Source organism: Hippoglossus stenolepis, chromosome 23 (assembly GCF_022539355.2).
Source record: "Hippoglossus stenolepis isolate QCI-W04-F060 chromosome 23, HSTE1.2, whole genome shotgun sequence".
In the NCBI taxonomy this organism is placed as follows: Eukaryota; Metazoa; Chordata; class Actinopteri; order Pleuronectiformes; family Pleuronectidae; genus Hippoglossus; species Hippoglossus stenolepis.
The window spans coordinates 11,959,691-11,980,255 of NC_061505.1; the positions used below are offsets into that span (position 1 = coordinate 11,959,691).

General features: G+C 43.3%; 2 protein-coding genes and 1 long non-coding RNA gene across 4 annotated transcripts; all 3 read left to right on the forward strand.

Annotated features, from left to right (window-relative positions):
* Positions 1–1,132: 1,132 nt before the first annotated feature.
* LOC118102689 lies at positions 1,133–3,914 on the forward strand. 2 transcript variants are annotated; one of them, XR_004694729.2, is made up of 6 exons: positions 1,133–1,211; positions 2,088–2,247; positions 2,372–2,439; positions 2,551–2,661; positions 3,362–3,475; positions 3,766–3,914. It is a non-coding gene; the product is annotated as an uncharacterized LOC118102689 (long non-coding RNA). The 2 variants fall into 2 exon arrangements; XR_004694730.2 differs by lacking the exon at positions 1,133–1,211 and adding an exon at positions 1,815–2,003.
* A 379-nt stretch (positions 3,915–4,293) lies between these two features.
* Positions 4,294–8,430, forward strand: LOC118102688 (homeodomain-interacting protein kinase 2-like). The gene is made up of 9 exons (XM_035149052.2): positions 4,294–4,377; positions 4,460–4,767; positions 4,900–5,085; positions 5,183–5,364; positions 5,580–5,703; positions 7,078–7,197; positions 7,336–7,421; positions 7,514–7,701; positions 7,858–8,430. Exons 2-8 carry the CDS (start codon positions 4,723–4,725, stop codon positions 7,590–7,592), a joined length of 822 nt encoding a protein of 273 aa, XP_035004943.2. The 5' UTR covers positions 4,294–4,377; positions 4,460–4,722; the 3' UTR covers positions 7,593–7,701; positions 7,858–8,430.
* Positions 8,431–14,169: 5,739 nt separating this feature from the next.
* Positions 14,170–20,347, forward strand: cldn7a (claudin 7a). Its single transcript, XM_035149211.2, has 4 exons — positions 14,170–14,679; positions 16,600–16,764; positions 18,533–18,617; positions 19,191–20,347. Exons 1-4 carry the CDS (start codon positions 14,457–14,459, stop codon positions 19,357–19,359), a joined length of 642 nt encoding a protein of 213 aa, XP_035005102.1. The 5' UTR covers positions 14,170–14,456; the 3' UTR covers positions 19,360–20,347.
* The last annotated feature ends 218 nt before the right edge of the window (positions 20,348–20,565 follow it).

Here is a 20,565-nt window from a genome sequence, read left to right on the forward strand (position 1 = left end):
CGACGCTCGCAGTTGGCGCCACTTCTCCGTGCCTAGCGTCGCTTTTCCGCGGGGGGGGAAACTACACTTACAGGTTCAAACACTCCTCCTTGAGGTAAGTGTCCTCCAGTCTGAAAGTAAACGCTTTCTTGAGCTGTGGTTAACCGTGTCGTCGCATTTTTGCGGCTTTCAAGGGTGAGTTAACTTTACGTTCGCCGTTTTCGGAGTTGAGAGAGAGAGTTGACTTTTGTTTCGCGTCGTCTGTTCGGGGCGTGCTGTGTTCAACTGTAGCTACTGTTGGCTAACTTTACACAAGGTTGAGAGAAATGTCAAGTTGTAGCTTCTGTGGCAAGTCGCTTTCAGACATCGAAGGGTTACGTGCTCCATTGCAAACTTCACAGAAATGAACCGCGTTGCTTATTTGAGTGCATCGGAGACGGCTGCAAGCAGACATTTTGTCGCTATGGAGCGTTTAAGGCCCATTTTTACCGGAGGCATTATGCGTCTGCTCCTGCCGGAACTGCTTCTGTCAGAACGACCGTTACCGTCAACGTCACCCCTTACAAATGCGGAACGGCGCTGTGTGAACGCCAGTCTCAAAATATTCAAGATTTAACAGCTCATTTGAAGGAGCATATTGTGGAGGGACGTGCCGTGACATGTCCAGTGACGGGATGCGCAACTATTTTCAAAGTTAAATCTTCATTTACTGCCCACATGTCACGGAAACGCACAGATTTTCCCGACAGCACAATCGGTGATTTTAAAATACAGAGTCTGCATCTCAGTCATCGTCTGCTCAAAATGAATCAGATGATTACGATTTTGCCCTCAAGTATATGAGGCAGGTGCCACTTCATGTCCGGTCAGACACAGACCACCTGGCACTGGTTTTTATTGTGCAGAGAGAAATATTTCAAAGCATTTGGGCGTGCTAAGGTGTCCTCTGAATTATTAGCAGACTTGGAGGAGAATGGAATTCTAGCATCAAATGGAACAGTTGTCAAAGGAAGCTTGTATCGCATTGCTGGAGATAATTTAGGCTCCCATCGCATTGGTGGCTTCATTGAGAATTTCAGTCGCGCACAATATTTCTGTAGGTACATGCCTAATAACGCGATCTGAATTTCAGGGGGATGATCCAAATCTCTGTGGACCATAGACGGCTACAATTCTGCTGTTGATCGCCTCCAGACTGAAGATACACCAGATGTGGAAGGAGTAAAGTTCAAGTCAGTATTCAATTCTTTAAAATACTTATAACATCTGTCAGCCAGGTTTGCCACCTTGTCTAGGACATGACATATTTGAGGGAGTTTTGTCCTATGATGTGGCACTGTATCTTAAATATTTAATAAAGAAGAAGGCATGGTTCACTTACTCCACTCTCAATCGGCGCATTAAACAGTTCAAATACTGCGCCTCTGATGCTTCGACCAAGCCAAGTGAGGTCAGCCCTACAGCATATAAACTCTCAGGACAGGCCGTACAGAACTGGAACTTTTTAAGGCTGCTGCCTCTCATAATAGATGACAGAGAGAGAGCTTATTTTGACACTGTTCATTTTTTGGTGTCAAAGCAGGTAGCAGAATTCCTTCCCCAGTACCATCTTTACACAGTTCGAAAAGACAATGAAAAGATGCAGTGTCTGAACATCAATGACTTGATTGATTTCTATCCATTGCCATCTTATATGAAGGATGGATATCAAATGGTTCCATTGACGCACAGTGTGTTGTCACACTAATGAATGTCTTGGGCTGTCATTCTGGTGTTACTTGAGCTCACTTGACTCTTTCATAGAAATCAGAAATGGATGATGCAGAGCAAAACATCCTCAGCAGTGCCATTACTAAGGTTTTGCCAGACCTCCCAGGCTCAAGTCTAGAAATTCTGGAGGAGACACTGCAATCGTTGGGGGTGGAGACCACTGAGGATTTTTCCTTTATCCAGCAAGCTGATCTTCTTTCAGTACTAAAAACCAATTCAAGCCAGAAATTTGGTGGCTGCCTGGAAACAGACAAGTAAATACATTTTGCCAAAATTTATTTTAGTAGAGAAAAGATCATTCTACACATGTTGTTAATGTTATTATTTTTGTTTTACAGGACAGAGCACTGAATTCTGCAACGAGCCAGTGTTGACCTCTCCAGCTTCCTCATCACGCTCCTCACTCTCTCCTTCCCCCTCACCCAGTCACTCAATTACAGTTGCTGATTGGGTTGACAGCAACTGCATGATTGTTCAGTTCTTTGGATCTTCTTTGAGGTAAGTAAACTTAACTATTTTAACATGTTAAGAGTAAATTCTCTTAATAATTTGTACCCACTGACCTTGCATAAATTGTCCTCATGTCAAAGATATTAAGAATTTCACTCCTGCCACCTTTCAGACATTGTATTAAAACTCCTGAGCAGTGGGAGGGAACAACATGCTGGCTTTTGGGACACCAAGGAAATGGTGAGTTTCTGATCCGAAATAAAAATGATGATTTGCAGCAAACGACCCAAGTTAGTATGTGTTCCTCCATATATGACTACGATACTACTATATGTCTTTACTTTCTTTCAGGTCTTATTACTTCTACCAGTGGTTCTACTTCATGTGGACCTAAGCAACCTCTGAGCTGCCCCATCAGTCTACCCTCTGATCAGTTACCAGTCTTGTCAAGGATAAACAGTGGTAAGTGGTTGTACAGTTAAGTGTATGTTCATTTAAAGATTCAGTGTGTAAGATTTAGGTGAAAGGGATCTATTCGCAGAAATCTAATATAAAATAATAGTAGTCGTTTTTTCACTAGTGTGTTTCATCTAAATTGTACGAATTGTTGTTTTCTTTACTCTAGAATGTACCCTTTATATTAGGCTATTTTATATAGAAATACTTTATATTTACATCGGGAGTGGGTACTCTCTACAGAGGCAGCCATGTTTTTTTTACAATAGCCCGGACTGGACAAACTAAACACCCTTTGAGTTTTTGTGAAAAGTGAAGTTTACCACAGGTTCTCTTTCATGTTTGGAAGGGGAGGGTGAGGTGAGGGGTATTCCGCTACAACATGCAACTTTACCACTAGATATCACTACATTTTACACACTGAACTTTTAACAAAAGAAGACCTTACGTTTATCTCTTTTTGTAAGCACAGTGTTGCCATTTGATGTTCAACAGGTTAGTTAAACCACCTTGGTTCTGTTGCTTTTACTGCTGGATTTCTCAGTAGATTTGAACATTTATGGCCTTCTTTGTTAACTTTAATGTTTCGTATAATTATTTTTCATATTTGTTGTGAAACAAACTTAGCCACTGTTTAAATACTATGCAAATTGTTGTGTTATTAGTGTGGATATAACTATTATTGGTTTTTTTTGTCAATCCACAGCGATGATGAAAAGACCTACTAAAAAGTTTCCTGAACATCGTACCATGTCTGTATGTGACTGTTCAACCTGCTGTCAAGTCTGGACCCAATGACTAGGACACCAGTCTTGTAGAGGTAAGCAGTGGTATCGTCTATGGCTGCATGTTAATTATAACTATATTTCCCGTTGTCTACTGTTTAAATCTGAGTAGTCATAATTCTGTGTGTGTGTTTACACAAATCTTAACAATGCAACATCTTCTAGTGGATAGTTTTTTTGCTTTAGAACTTAACTGCTGTAAAACAATCATTAATTACGTTTAAGGGGCTCAATTAACAACGGAAGGCTGTGAGTTTGTCTATATGTAAGCATCATGCTTAAGCACTGAATCAATCTAACTTTGGCTTTGTTTGTTTTCTGGCAGCAGAAAGGATAGTGCCAGTCTACAGTGAACCCGGATCCCTGATGGGACAACATGTCAATCATCAAGCAGAACTGGTGACAACACATACTTCAAGTTCCAATGTCTTGGACATCGTGTGACACTCTATCCCATGTTGAGCCCCCTCTTCAGTTAGGAATCATTACTCCTGATTAACCAAGGGCAAGTGACAATTTTTTCATAATGTTTATTCAGTCCACCATGGATTGTCCTTCATGTATATGGGCACACATGTTTTTTCAACTGTTTTTAAAGAAAATTACTGTAAGCATGTTTATTTTACAACAGTTTTTTTTAAAGAAAATGACCGTAAACCGGTTTACAGTTTATACTTTTTTTTCGTAGTAAATTACCGTAAAGTACAACAGTTCTCGACTGTGAAATTTACGGTTCCAAAAAGGCATACTGTAATGTTGTATACGTTGTCACTGTATTTTTTTCCGTGATTTTCTGGCAACCACAGCTGCCAGTATTTTAACGTAAAATGTACACTTTTTTTTTTTTTTTACAGTGTAGAACCTGTCTGATCCCCCACTGAGATCTGAAAGCTTCCAGGTTACTGGTCAGGCTGGCGAAGGCGAGTTCTATTTTCAGGTGAGCTGCTACCAAGCCCTTGACACACTTGACCACATCTGTCCAGCCTTCACCTAACATCTGGTTCTTCCTGCTCTTCCAGGTGGCCAGTTTAGCCATGCCAAACAGGAAGTCAATACAGAGAAACTATAGTTTCATTACCATGACAACCAGCAGGCCTCTGTTCAGCAGGACCGATCACAGAGCCACCGGGCACCGGGCCGCTAACACCCACGGCCCCGACCACAGGGCCTGCTTAGCTCCGGCTCCTCTTACTACCAGTTGCAGTCTTTTCTCGGTCAGGGCACTTTTGGAAAAGTTGTTAAGTGCAAGAGACTGGACGACAACAAGACTGTGGCCATCAAAATGATTAAACTGCAGGGCTTGTATGTAAAGGCGGCAAATCAAGAGGTAAGAAACATATCTGTGAGCTTATCACAGTTTTAATTATACCATGTGCAATCCATATGTACACATACTTCCTTGTTTAAGTTTACATCAAGCTGATATACAATGTTTCTGTGGCCTGCCATGTATCTCCAGGTGGCTACTCTGAAGAAATTGAGATCGTTGGACACGTTCTACCTTGTCCAGTGGTACCAGTACTTCGTTGACAGAGGACACATTTGCCTGGAGTTTGAGCACCTGGACAAAAGTCTCTTTGATTTCATGAAGGAACAACATTTCAGACCTCTCCTTCTGAAAGAGATCAGACCAATTGTCCAGCAGGTATGTGTCCACCTGTTTTCCTCTCTGCACTAACAAACAGTATGAAAATATATGCAGGTGGAACATTGTTGACATTTTTATGAAATGAACTTTTCAGATTGCCCATGCACTCAACCACTTGAAGGCTGCAGGGATTGTCCACGCAGACCTCAAGTTGGACAACATCATGTTGGTCGATCATCTACGGGAGCCCTTCAGGGTCAAAGTGATCGACTTTGGACTGGCGTGTGAGGTGTCAGCTGCCAAGTTGGGTTCCTACATTCAGACCCGTCCATACCGGTGAGTACCTGGAACCATGACGGATCTTAGTGGCGTATTATTAACTGAAAAAAACATTTAAACTCAGAATAAAAACATCCAGTCTTTATCCATTCACACAAATGTCTTTGTGAGGTGTTTTACTCCTGTAGCAGTAAAGGTTATTAAGGTGTCCTTCAAAACAACCCACATATTTTTCATGGTTTATGTGATCGTGGTTGTTGCTCCTCTGTCAGATCCCCAGAGATCATGCTGGGGCATCCCTTCACAGAGGCCATAGACATGTGGTCTCTGGGCTGCATGGCTGCTGCGATGTACCTCGGGACCATGCTCTACCCTGGATTGGGTGAATATGAAATGGTACAGATACTACTTGAAATGCACTGTCTCTTCAATTTTATTAATATCTTAAAGGGGACATAGCATGCAAATTCCACTTTGTTAGTGCTTCTACACGTTAATGTGGGTATCTGGCATGTCTACCAACCCAAAAACTCTGGGGAAAAAACACTCGCGCGTTTTGTTATGGTTCCTCTAAGTCAGAAACGTCATGCTTGAGTGACTCGATTGAGCTTCCTGGGTTTTGTGTTGTAACAAGGCACTGGAAGTCTCCCTACATGGCCTTGGCCCACCCCCCACCTCATCCCCCCTCGGTCCCCCCACACTCGTTACGCCGGGTTTACACCGGACGCAGCAAGGCTGCGAGGCAGCGCAGCGCCGTTCCCAAACACGCAGCCGCCTGGCTGTTCACACGGGACGAGCATTTCTCCGCTGGTCAGCCCGCGATTCACTCACATGTGGCATTTGTCTGGATCGTTGGGACTGGGAGGCTGCAGCAGTTGCTCGGGCGCGACCGCTCGCTCTCCAATGCGTGAGCTGGAATTTGTGTCAACGCCACACAGCCAGCAGTGTGGAAGACTTCCGCAGTGTTCAGCACTACTGTACCACTGGCACAAACACACAGAGCCCCCCCACTCGTTATGCCGGGTTTACACCGGACGCGGAAGCGCCGTGCCGTTCTCAAGCGCGCAGCCGCCTGGCTGTTCACACGGGACGTGCATTTCTCCACGCTGGTCAGCCCCATAGACTGTATATATAAGGTCAGCCCGCGATTCTGCTTTCTCCGCTTGTTGTTGTACCCGTTGAATGTCTTTCTCTCTCTGTCTGTCTGCTTGTAGTGGATGGGCAGAGGGGGACATTTAATTACGTGATTGGGAAAATTAAAACTCCAGGACAACAGAAGGGGAATACAAAGTATGGGATGCATATTTGATAATTTATGTCATATAAAATATGTAATTTATATCGTTTAAAATCATGGGGGGGGGGAGCTGGCTCATTAGCATTTAAAGGAACAGGCACTCAAAACAGGTCACTCTGTGGAGGGCTGTTTTATACAGGGTAAAAAGGGTGCTGTTTTAAATGATCCTTGTGGTATTTTGACCAAAGTATGTTACAGACATTTCATTAAGACCCCAAGGAACCATATCAACTTGTGGTAAAATGGGCATGCTATGTCCCCTTTAAAGGGACAGTTCACTCAGAAATGAAAATTCAGTCATTATCTACTATCAAAACACTTTAGGAGTCTCAGGGGTGAACAGTTTAGAGCAGAATCCAACCCTAAACCTAACCCCTATCCCTTCTAGGCAATAACATGTGCATAATATTAAAATTAATAAGTAGTACTTCACCTGGACTGCGGTGGAATTTTAAGTTGTGTTGTATTTCCAGATCAAATACATCATGGACACTCAGGGTCAGCTACCCGACACCATGCTGAACCATGGAGGTAAAACTCCACAATTCTTCACGAGGAAAGTCGACTCCACCACCTCTGTCTGGAAACTCAAGGTGCCGACCTGAAACAGCTTGTTATATTCAAATATCCCTTTCTCCATCTCGTGTCTGTCTTGCTGTAACATATTTGGTTCCCTCTACACGTTTGTGCGAGTCTGATGCACTCTGCTAACCACACCACTTTCTGAACAGACACCAGAGGAGTACTGCAAAGAGACGGGAAGGCAGCCAATGGAGAACAGGTGTTTTAAGTTCACCTCCCTGACGGCCTCTTGCATGTATCGTTCTTCAAAAAGAAAACACTCGGAATGTCCTAGAGAGGTTTTTTTATTCACTACTGGAGCTAACCGATGACATGTTCGTGTTTTAGATCCGACGCATCAGCACTCACAACTCTGCAGATAAAATTGCAGAGATGGCCGACGTCCACATGTTTGTGGACATGCTGAAGGCGATGCTTCAGCTTGATCCTGACAGAAGGATCACACCCCGTCAGGTGCTGGAGCACAAGTTCATCAGCATGCGCCACATTGGGAGCATGGACCATCAAAGCAACTAGTAAGTCAACAATGTGATCTGGTTAAATGTTTTTAAATGTATAATTAATCATTTTCTATATATATTCCACTTGTACCTTTGTTACTGTGGATACAGTTCATGTACAGGTCCTTACAGTGATAAACCTAGCTAATGAAAGGATTCATTTTCTTGCAGTGTCAGGTCCTGTTTTCAAATTATGCAAATCTGTCAGAAGAAAATCCCGACTTCTGGCAGTGGCACAGCTGTGTGTGGGCCACTGAAGCCGCCCCGGTGCACAGCTACCAACCCCGTCCAGCAGAATCCTCCATCTCGTGCTGAGGGGAGAAAAACTGACCAGCCCCACCACACCGCCCTACATCCTTGCACCACCACCACCCAGACCAGAGGAACTGAGGGGTCAAGGAAGAGGAAGATTGAGCATGATGATGTGCAGCCTCACAAGAAAAACACTCTTCCCTCGTCAAACAGCAGACATGATCCTTTGCACACTTGCCATCATCAGTCGGATCAGAGGACCAGGCCCGCTAACACCCGCAGCCCGACCACAGGGCCACCAACACCCGCAGCCCCGACCACAGGGCCACCAACACCCGCAGCCCCGACCACAGAGCCACCGGGCCGCTAACACCCGTCGACCCATCTTGAGACCCGCCATCCCCAGAAACAGAAATAATGTTTGACAGTCAGAATGAAAGATGGCTCTTGTAAATAAATGGCACTTGTAAATAAATCGGTTTATTCCTTTGAGATGAGTAATGAATTCGTTATCTTTTTCCCAAAGAAAGGAAAACCAAACTGCACATTTAACACAGATTTATGCATCCTAATTCATCCATAAACAGTGGTCCAATGTAAATAATTATGATACAACAATCCTAGTTTAAAGTGTAATTTCAAACATAGCTTTTGGCCGAAGTGTGTGTCTCTGGAAATTCAAAAAATGCCTTTGGAACCCAGTATATACCCATTCTCTTATATAGTTACGTTAGTTAAAGAGTGAACCTATGCACTGGTGTCCTGAAAGCATGTTTCTATTTTTCCACTCTTTCTAAAATGTAACAAGCAGCATTACATTACATTACAAAGTCATTTGACGGACGCTTTTGTCCAAAGCGACTTACAATTAGTGCATTCAACATCTATGAGATGAGACACTTCGGCATGCAGATGGGGAAGACTGAGGATCGAACCGGAGGACGACCAAGTTTGGAAAGTTGCAATCACCAATTGATGTCATTCTTCTAATCACCTATTTGGAAATGGTACCCTTCATGCATCTATATAAATTCAATTAAATTGTATTTATAAAGCACTAAACCAGAGCATACATTATCTCAATGTATATATGTAATCTCTATATCTGGGATTTCTTTGATGCTTGCTCATGTATCTGATTAGTTGATTTGGACCAAATCGTCATTTATTTTAAAAAGAAAATAACAGTAAACAAGAGAAAATACTTAGATTTTCATTGTGATTCACTATGAGTTAATATATTTATCATATTAATCATCTTTTTTTAATTTAATTTCTTATCCTCAGGAAGGTAAATAAGTGCAATATAGATGCATGCCTTAGTAGTACCACTTCGATCCACTGGGTGGCAGGCTTTTGCAGCATTTGTGCAGCGCTCTTCTCTTCTACAAAGCAAAAAACAACAATTCAAGAAGAAACTCAGGAAACTCCTGTTATATTTTTTTATGGTAAAGCACCATATAACTGTTTGTGAAAAATAAATCAAAATGTAAAGTTTGATTAAAAGTTTAAAAGTGTGTTTTGTGATGTCTCCATGGTGACGGTACGGTCCGGACTGGGACTTGCATCCTGACTGACATGGTTCTGAATCACAAAGCTAAAAGGGAGTTTTATATGTGTCTGCCTGTGTATCACTCTGTTTCCCAAGTTCTGAGTTCATACAGAGACACTTATATATGTAATGTTGCCCAGAAGCTATGTTTATAATCAACTATATCTGTATAATAGAAAAATATCAATAGATTCAAATAATGCTTTTTACCTGTGCTGCTGTATGTGTGTGGCACGTCTGAGACATGACATGGTTCAACCTAGACGAGTTAAACAAGTACATTATTTCTGTTATTTTAGTATTTCATGTTTAAAAAAATTATTAGACATAACACTTTGATAGAGCATTCAATGAAAATTAACACATTTATACTGTACAGCATAGATAAGATGATATAATATGCTTATCAGTTGACTTATGCTGTACAGCAGCATGGATAATATATATATATTTAAAAATATATTTTTTCCCAGGTGCAGTTTGAGTTTGAATTGTCCGCCATCAGTGAAACCAGTGTGAGACAAACTTCCTATCTCAGTGAGAACTATATTTTGTAAGCAGGATGGTAAAATGCATTAAAATAAATGGAGAATCAAGCAACATGTCAGTCTTCTAGTTGTATATTGGTTTGAGATGCAAAAGCAATTTAAAACAACTAAAAAGAGTTGAAACTAAACTGAGACAAAACGACCACAAAATGATATCACATCAATACAGAGAGGTAAAAGGAACAATAGAAGCAGAAGCGGGTTTTTGAATTTGAATCCAAACACGTTTTTTCAAATTTGACAAACGAGGACCTCTCTCTCAATCTGCTCCCCAGTGGATTAGCTTGTCTTACAGTCAAGTACATTCCACAGTTACACTGTTGCCACTTTCCTGCTCGCTGGTGTGCAGCGTAGAGCCACAAGGACACAATCTATCGGTCCCGTCCCACTGCTGCTGCACAAAAGCAAAGTCTTGTTGTATAAGACGGCTGGAGATGGAAAAGACAGGGGACGTGAAGAGAAGGGCGCCATCCCCCTCATTTGTGCACTCAGAGCTTTTCAGGGAAAAGCCGTGGGCCCAGCATGTTTTATTGCTAATGCCTCGGTGACTTCCAAGGGCACTTAAAGGACTTCAATCATCAGATTTGCACTCCACTCGTTTCAGACCCAGATGAGGCCTCAGGAGCGGGAGGGAGAGCACCCCCTGAGAGAAGGTTGTTATAGTGCCCCTCTTTTGGGCTGATTTAGCTGTTTTCCTTTCCACCTCCTATTGAACGTTAAGCAACGGCTTAACCGGCAAGACGAATGTGTGTTTACGCTTTTGAAAAAGGAAAGTAGTTATAAGAGAAAAGAGGAGGGGGGGGGCGAAGCAATGTTCTTTTTGTATTCTTTGCAACCCAGGACCTGGGTGGAAAAAGCGGCCAAGAGGACATCATATAAATCAGGTTTCCGGTAGCAACAGCACTGGTAGGCCTAAGACCGGGCCCCGATCGTCTTCCTGCTCATCCTCCCCCCCTTCACCTCTTGCTCAATGTTTTCTTACCCACATATTTGTACTTCTTCATTGCCTCCTCTTCATCTTTCCCTTCCAACCTTGACCCCCGGGACGGATTCAACCCCCCCAAACATCACGATCAAATGCCTCTTCTAAACCAAAATTAGCAGGAATATGCCGTTTTAAAAAGTCACACGTCAGTGCTCTGTCCCCTCGCTGTCAGGCCAAGTTAGTACATTCAGCCGGGTGTCACGTTTCCATCACTGCCAATCGGAGCCAGAGGCGATAAAAACCTGACAAACCTGATTGTATCCATTCTCACTGCAGACGAAACCCAGATGTTGGTAGGTGTCGGTGGGTTTTTTGACCAGTGGGGCTCAGGTCGACCTGATTCCTTGAACTATCAGCCCATTCCTCCCCGGCAACAACCCGGCATTTCTCAGCCTCTATATACAGCCAAAACTCGAGGCCTATTACTCCAGCTTGGATACAGTAGGGGGGTCGGGGGTGGGGGGGTGGGGGGGAGTTATAGAGGGGGAACATTGTGGGTGAAGGTGCGGGGAAAGGGCAACAACATGAGAAAATGAAAGAGCAGAAGAGCTGCGGAGGAAGAAAAGAAGGGGGGACGGACAGACCTGTGAGAGGAATCTGGCAAAGCCTCATTAAGTTCAAATAGGTAACCCAGCCAGTAGGTGAGCACATTCCCATTAACTTGGCAGTGGGGATAACTTCCTCCAGGCTTACGGGTTATTACTTCCTCTCCCATTGCTGTAGCACTATTGTTTTTGCCCCAGTGTGAAGTCATGCACACTGCAGGGATAAGCCTGTTCTCTGATATGGACAATGATGGCTATTGTCTCTTGTTTTTTCCCCCCTTCCATTTGCTACACTGGAACAGAGCACAACAACATGTTTTCAGGGGTACTGATGCCATTCATTCTCTGAATAGAGATTTTGATGATCCGCCATAATATTTTAAGGTGGACTTGCCACAAGGAACAAGACCGTCAAATGATGTTATTTGCTCCTGTAGAAAACCACAAGTCCGTATGATATCCACTTTTATTTGCAGTGTCACATACTACACCACCCATGTCCCCATGTGACGTCTGTGATTGGTAGAGCTCACTGTTACCATGGAAATGTTTACACCAATCACAAATATCATGTCGGCTATGTCGATTGGATGGTTCGGTGTTACATTATGTTTACCACAATGATTTCTCACAATGGGGAGGGGTGAGGAAAAGAGTCCAACAGAGGGAAAATCACTAAAATAAGGTCGGAAAGGGAGGATTTTCATTGGTTTATGGAATGCCTACTTCCTTTACCCTTAAAATAATGATGTAGCTTTACCTTTACTCCAATATACTGTCTGCAAATCAAATTTGTTTTGGTCACAATTCATATCACAGCTGGTCGGCCTGGTTCCAGGTTAATAATCTTTTTAAACGGATTTTCTGAAACGTCAAGAGAGTAAGTTACTTCCGGAACCAGAGCAGCTCTAGAAGGACGCTCACAGTTCCGCTCTATTTCCAAGTTACTGGACCTAATGGAACAGATATATCGTAAAACGTCATTAACTTACACCAAGTACGCAATAGTCCCATCCGATTCATTCACGTAACATTGAATGCAATGATGAAAATGCATCTAGCAAGGGGCATGCATCTCTATGGGGCCTCAAAGGCTTGTGTTCGGTGTGTTTTCACGCCCTTAATGATGCACTGGTGGCGACATTTACAAATGAAACTGAAAAGTTAGAAGGCAGCAAGTAATTTGCTAGGTTTACGTTTCCATTAAATAGTCTTTGTTCACTTCATTCAAGAGTCGCAGTAAGCTGAGCAATTTCAAGTTTTTTTCGTTTTTTTTACCGAAGCCTTACTTCGATGTCATTTCCTATTTATACGCAACATTCCCGTGACTAGATGCGCTTTCTACATTCAAATCACGGTGTTCTCCTCCAGCGGTTTACAGCACCTCATTATCACCTCACTGGAAACAGAGAGGTCGTGAATCTGCTCAGGGTTTGTCAGCAGCGTGTGATTGATGATCGCAGCTCAGTTATAGGAGTTCAGGACTTTGTGCAGAGACGCGGAGCTGAGTTACAGCTCAGGCCTGGCTCAGGGGTGACTGCAGACTGTGTGTATACTGTATTCTCACACACACACACACACTCTCACTTGTATTTTCACTTTCTTGAACATCGCAAGTGCTGTTTTTGGACAATTTCACCAATTTCCCCCTGAAATAATTCATGGATCTTAATCAAAACTGTCAGACACATTAAGGGGACTGACATCTATATGAGTGTGTACAATTTGGTGCAGTGTTAGTCACCAAGGAGGTTATGTTTTTGTCTGCATTTGTATGTATGTTACCAGGATAACACAAAAACTACTTGCCCAATGTCCATGACATTTTACAGAGGGCTGGGGCATGACCCAAGGAAGAACTCATTTAATTTTGGTGCAGATCTGCATCAGCAGGTGAATCCAGGAGCTTTTTTTTGTTTTGAGATATGACTTTTTTAAACATGTGGATTGATTTCTTAGAGAATAATTCACAAATCTTTATTCATTTTTAGGGGACTGATATGTATCAGTGGTGCAAACAATAATCCATTTCAATGTATTTTAACAAGGGGACTTTTGGGGCTTAGAGGAGGTATGCGCTCCTGTGCTATAGTATGAAGGTTATGTTTACGTCTGCATGCAATTTTGTGGGGGTGTGGGGCATGACGTGAAGTAGAAGCCATTGAATTTGGGTGCAGATCTGCATCAGGAAGGTTTTCGTGATTTTTGTTAATATCTCCACAAGGGAACCAAATAATATCAGGCATGTTTAGGGGACTGCTATTTTTGAGTGTGCGCACTTTGGTGCAAATAAAAATCTGGACCTGGTGAAGTTAAATGTGTATTTCACAAGGGGACGGTCATATAGCCTTTGTCATGTGAATATTCAACATACCAAACGCAGACATAACTTATTTAACAAATTCCCCCAAAATGCACCTTGGCACAAGAAACATCTTGTTTCAAAAATAAAGAAAGAATTTAAAATAAAGTCGTGGGGATGCGTTTTGTAATCAAAGGTTTAAAAACGGTCCATGAACGGTGACAACAACAACAACAACAACAACAACAACAACAACAACACCAACCTGTTGCTGTTGCTAGAAACGCGTGTGGAGACATTTCCCAGCAGCAACTCCAGGGGCTCGCGGCTCCATGCATCAGCAGGCATGATAATTACACACCCACTTCACACCAGCAGCCACATCTTGGAAGCCCATCCCCGACTCAAGACCCCCGGCACACACCTCAGGAGCCACACGGACACCGCTTTTGCCTCCTTTAACGACCGTTATCAGAACTTGAAAGCATTGAATCCGTGGAGATTTCCAACTTGCGGAGGCTGATTCGTGCGCAGCCGCATCATTTGATTCTTTTTGGGGGGGGGGATAAGTTGATTTTTTTTAACGATGGCCAACTCCGGTATCCAGCTGCTGGGATTCTTCCTGTCCCTCATTGGCGTCGTGGGGCTGATCATCGGGACCGTTCTGCCGCAGTGGAAGATGTCCGCGTACATCGGGGACAACATCATCACGGCTGTGGCCATGTACCAGGGACTGTGGATGTCCTGCGCCTTCCAGAGCACCGGGCAGCTCCAGTGCAAGATCTACGACTCCATCCTGCAGCTGGACAGTGAGTAGGACTCAATCTGACTTCACCTGTGCATGCATGTGCTTACTTCTTCTTTTGTTTATTATTTGATTCAATTAAAGTGGCAGGCAAGGCGCAGGGTTGCGTCCTCCTCCTCCATCCATCCTTCATTTAAAAGCCCCCTGTGAGCCACACTGTTTTTACTGATCAGCTTCACAGACCCAGGGTGCAATCTGCTCATCACATCCCATAATTACCATCCACTGTTATCACCAGCAGATAGACAAAAGGAACTGATGAGGGTTAAAAAGTTAAGGAAAACTCAAGGAAACCTTCCTCCCACTTCCTAATGCATAAACTCACTTACAAGGTGACACATGAACCAAGCATCATTCCTTCTGGATGGGCCCAGAAAACTATTTTAATTTTATTGCCTATTCATATTTCTATTTTGTATTAATCACTAGCCGCTGCTTAAACCAGTGAATTTCCCCAGCGTGGGCTCAATGAAGTTGATCTTATCTTACCGTCCCATACGACAAACTGCAGCTCTGCTTCACCAGAATCTCTGTACGAAATAAAACAGACAAAACACCACAGCAATTGCTGCAGAAGATGTTGCCAAAATAATCTGTGTCAACACGGTGGCCATGGTAACTAAACTACGGAGCGCGCAGGCATCACAACTATCTGCTGGACACAAACCATCACGATGATTTACTTTGATTAATGACAGTTATTCAAGGAGACGTGCCCACCGGCCGGGCAGCGAAAACTGCGTTACACCTAATTTGCTGACTGACAATGATGGAGGTCATCAAAGTCTCTGGAGTAAATTTGAGTTCCGATGCCAATTATGGACAAATACCTTCTTTGCAAACATCATTTAAAACTAAAACTTGGTCTGCTGATGTATACGATCTAAGTGATAATAACTGATTGCATTATGTTGACTGAATACAGTAGGCTTAGTAATGAGCTGGATAACAAACAGGATATATGGCCAAACAGCCTTTGGTGTCTGACCCTTTGTCTGTCTGAGACAATCTGATTCATACAATGTGAAATTAAAAGGGCCTCAACAAGGGTTTGCCTTGTGTGTCCGTCATGTACGAGGGGCCTCATACATGTTGTTATGGTGCGGATTCCTGAATTAAAACAAAGTGGGGCTCATTTTTGAAGTGGATTCATGACCCATGATTGGCTAAAATCAAGTCATTCAGTTGTGTGTGACCGAATGACTTGACAGAATCTGCGTTTACCATTTAATCCACCCTATTGTTTCCCATTCCCTCGGTTTTATAGAGTTCTCCCTCTTCTCTCGCTCTCTCTCTCTCTCTCTTCTACATCCTCTTCCCCTCAGTGTCTCTCTACCCATCCCTCAATCCCTCCCTCGCTGCTGGAGGGTTTTGTTTGTTTGGACAGGGCAGGGATGGCCTAGACTGGCACAGACTGGTTCTAGGTGGACGGAGGGTGGTGGTGGTGGGGGTGATGGGGCACCCTTGTGGTAGGTTTACAGTGTGAAGAGGGGGAGAGGGGGTTCCTGACGGATGATGATCCTGGGATCCTCACAGTCGTGGTAGAGCCGGCCTCCACCTCTCAAACAGCACCAGATGGGGAGGGGAGACAGTGGAACACAAAGTGTTTGTGTGTGTGCCGATGTGTGACCGTGTGTATCCCATGGTTTCTCTTCCAGGAAAAGCTCACATTAAAGTGTCCTGAAAGGCTTCTATGAATGTAATTCACAGCCTCTGCACACACTCATGAAGCTTCTTTGATAGGACGGTTTATTAGTCATTCCTTATTGTTTTTCTGCATCGCACGTTTGCACTTTGCAAATAGGATTCAATATTTGACTTGATGAGCTCCTTCCCACATTCCACTACACAACAGAGCACACATTTACTGTACTCCGCTTGTAAAAATGATAACTATTTCCCCCTCTTTCTCCGTCTCCCCCAGGTTCGCTTCAGGCCACTCGTGCCTTGATGATAGTTGGCATCATCGTGTCAATCGCAGGGTTGGGCGTGGCCTGCATGGGAATGAAGTGCACCACCTGTGGAGGGAACAACAAACTGCGCAAGTCCCGCATCGCCATGACAGGGGGCATCATCCTCCTAGTGGGCGGTGAGGAGGAGGGGCATGCTCCTTTTATTGAATTTTTACCGATAAGTTTCCACATGTAACACAGCCACTGCAGTGATTTACAGTGCATGTAAGGTTCTTTGACCAACCAGTCTCAGCAAAGGGTAAAAGACCACTGGATAAGTTAAAGAGCTCATTTTATTTAATAAATAATAAAACCATGGTAAACCACACTAAAATGAAGGCAAAACATCTGAGCTTGTGGCAATATTCGGCCCTTATGAACAAAAGCTCTCTTGACAACTTCACTGGTGTTTTTTACATGTATATACCAACTCACTCTTGGTGAATCATGCGGAGGATCTCCTGCTACGTTCTTACATCTGCTCATTCGGACATTATCTAGAGTTTTCCCGAAGGGGCTGGTAGGAGAAACCCCTCAGAAAGTCTGTGGCCTCTCAATCGGACGGTTGCGTTCTGACATACAGCCCCTTTCTTCAGTTCAGTGCATGTCTGAGAGCGGCTTACTTTGCTCTTCAAGGAGCCCAACTCTGTCTTAAAACCGCGGCACGTGGACCCTGGCCTACAGAACACATGAGGGAAATGAGGGACCTCTTTACAGATATCCACTTGAATCGTACATGCATCATACAGGCACACGGCATAGTTGAGGTGAGAGCCCTTTTAAATATTCATTTAGTCTCACATGCATAACTTACCTGCGCACAGAGGAGCACAGGAGGAAATGAGGGGTCACTGTGTTTGCTGCAGGTGGTTTAAATAAACTGCAGCGTGGAGGCACACTCAGACACCTGCCTTCAATCCTCACCTAAATCACAGCCATCGGCTCACAGCAAACGTGAAGTCACAGGCTGTGTCACATGTAAAATTGTTTATTTACACTTTGTATTATACCTTTAGGAAAAAAACTCCGCTCGTATTTACATTTGCTCCTCGTCTCTGCTGCGAGCGCAGTGCATGATGGTATATATTGCTTGGTAGTGACCATAAGTTGTAGACAATTTTTCATGACGCATCATGGGAAACAATGAGTGCACTATATAGGCAATACAACATTTCACTTAACATTCAGACACCACTACAAAATGGTGAACCCATGATATAGTGGACTGTATAGTGATAAGTGAGTGATTTTGGACACAGCTACACACACACACAAAACCCCTCCCAAGCAGTGAGCCACCAACTAGTGCGAAAGTGAGCCAGTGTGATGGTATTAATAGTTTTCTACCCTGTTACACGCACTTTTTCATGTCAGCTGTGAATGTGAATTCCCCCCTAAAGTTAGCAATCAAAGAAAAATCTTTTTTACTTATACTCAACTTGGCTAAGACTCTTTTTCCTACTCATCTGACCTTTCAGTGAAGCCTGTAAAGTAAAGCTGCAGAACTCGTGAGCAGCTGAAATACTTGAGAGTATCATGTGTGGTTCCAGTGATGATACGGCCCCAGTTGTAAGATATTTCACCCTGACTCACCTCACCATCACAGAGTGGCTTAGATCTCCTGTACATCACACAATAGGTGGGAGGAAGTTTGATCCTGAGTCCAAACAGCTTTCCTCCCACTCCTCTGCCCCGGCCCCTCAGAGGTCACAAGACTGAATGAGACCACTTCACTTGATTCTAACGTAAAAGGGTCAAACTGGCTCTGAAGAGACCAGGAACACTGAAAGCCAACTGTGCTGTAGTCCATAGCTCCCTGGTGACTACAAAGGGAATTAAAAGCAATGTCTGATCTCTCAGGATTTGATGACGGACTGATTGACGGTTGACTTTCTCTCCTCTCAGGGCTTTGTGCCATCGTAGCGTGCTCCTGGTTTGCTCATAATGTCATCAGGGCTTTCTACAACCCCTACACTCCTGTCAACACCAAGTGAGTAACCCCAGTAACTGTATATAGAGAAGATCATTACCACGATCACATCAGTCTGTGAAATATGAAGCTTACCACAACAGATGGTTAACTTAGCTTAGTTTAAAGACTAAAATAATAACGTGTCTTAAAACATGTTGCTTGATTCATAAAGAAAGTACCATATATACATATCTATATACTTTACAGAGATAGACGTGAGATCCAACATTTTGCAGAAAGAAAACAAGTATTAGCCAAAATGTTGAACTATTCCTTTAAATTTGAATGTATTGTACAGACACTATAATGTTTCTATTTGCTGTACTACATTTGTTACTATACTAAACATATTGTCATATGATGATATATTCTTTTTTAACAGATTAATCAGAACAGTTGTTACAATAATACAGTTTATAGATAAATGAATCAGTGATCAACAAAATATATAATTGATATAATGTAGATAATGATTATGTAAACCACTTGAGGGCCCATATTGAATAAATAAGCTACTTTTCATACTTTTGCTGTATAAGTATAAGTTTCACAGTGGTGTTGCTCTTTCTTTTCTCGCCTCATCTCCATCAGGTTCGAGTTCGGCGCAGCCATCTTCATCGCGTGGGGGGGCTCCCTCCTGGACGTCCTCGGCGGGGCCATGATGGCCGCTTCCTGTCCGAGAAAGAAGCAGGTGTCCAAATATCCATCCATGGCCAGCTCCCGCTCCGGGGCTCAGAGCGGCACGAAGGAATACGTCTGAGAGCGCCCCCTGTCCTTCTCTCTGCGGTGGTACTCAGACAAAGAAGCCCCCCACCCCCCCAACACACACACACCTTGTTGCAGCATCAGCGAGGAGTCAAACTGAAGTTGTGAATCACAGATGCAAAGAAATGAGACATTTATTTTCCTTTCCTTTCAGGCCTTTGATAACCCCCCCCCCCGATTATCACGCTGCAATCCCACTTATTCCACGAACAATGTCTCACACCCCGTCCACACATTCCACGATTGTTTACAAGTGGGCCTCGCAAACACATTATAATTGGATCCCCTGACTTAATAGACAACCCTCAGGGTGGAACCTCTTGTAGCCTAAAGCGTGGGTTGCAGCCAACACTTGCACGTCCGTGTCAGAACCAGCGTCTATTAGCGTTTGCCATGTAATTGAAAGTAATCAATTCCAGTTTGGTGTTTGGGCTGTGAATCAGGGGGTCTGTACAACAGAGACGCAGGCTGACAATACAGTGTTTTATATTAACTGGTGGTGGTTCTAAAATAGCTTTTGCGACGAGCAGGGTGCGACTTCACACACAGGGCTCACTCTGTAGGGTGAGCGTGTCACACAGGCCCTTTTTTTACGACAACACTCACTACAGGCCCCGCACCTCTTCGTACCAGTCTGTTACAAACCCTGCTCGGCGACGAAATATTTCACCGCGCAGTCACCGTCGCTCTTATAGCTTCCATATTCGCCACCACGGGAATAAACTGCCTCTATTTATTTTGTAGGTTTTTTTGGGGCTCATGTGTAGATTTATATAATTGGTAGTTCACTGTGGCCCCTTTTTGTAGCTTTCATATGTTTGTTAAGATGTTTTGTGCTCTGAACAGTGTCTGGCTGTTTTTTTTAATGTCATAGTTTTATACACTTGGCTCATCCAGCAGGTAATGGTGTCATGGAAAAAGGAATGAAAGAACAATTTTAACATGTACAACAGAACTTATATAATAAAGACATTGCAACATTGGTAATCGAGTGGTGGTCAAACTGTGATAAACTAGAATACCTCTGCAAAGGGCCCAGCAGTCCCCCTTCTGAAAATACAAAGATATACATCCTATTGCTAAATTGAGGTATTTGTATCTGTATTTTTTTGTTTAAATCTCAATAGAATAACTAAAGGTAAGTATTTAAAAATCTTTGGAAAAATCTTGTTCTCCTTGAGAAAAGCAAGACAATTGTCTT

Coding starts and splice junctions, on each gene's coding strand:
- LOC118102688 (XM_035149052.2), top strand. CDS start 4,723: ATGATTAAACTGCAGGGCTTGTATGTAAAGGCGGCAAATCAAGAG. Junction 5,086..5,182: donor TCAGACCAATTGTCCAGCAG/GTATGTGTCCAC, acceptor TGAACTTTTCAG/ATTGCCCATGCACTCAACCA. Junction 5,704..7,077: donor GATTGGGTGAATATGAAATG/GTACAGATACTA, acceptor TTGTATTTCCAG/ATCAAATACATCATGGACAC.
- cldn7a (XM_035149211.2), top strand. CDS start 14,457: ATGGCCAACTCCGGTATCCAGCTGCTGGGATTCTTCCTGTCCCTCATT. Junction 16,765..18,532: donor CATCATCCTCCTAGTGGGCG/GTGAGGAGGAGG, acceptor CTCTCCTCTCAG/GGCTTTGTGCCATCGTAGCG. Junction 18,618..19,190: donor TACACTCCTGTCAACACCAA/GTGAGTAACCCC, acceptor CATCTCCATCAG/GTTCGAGTTCGGCGCAGCCA.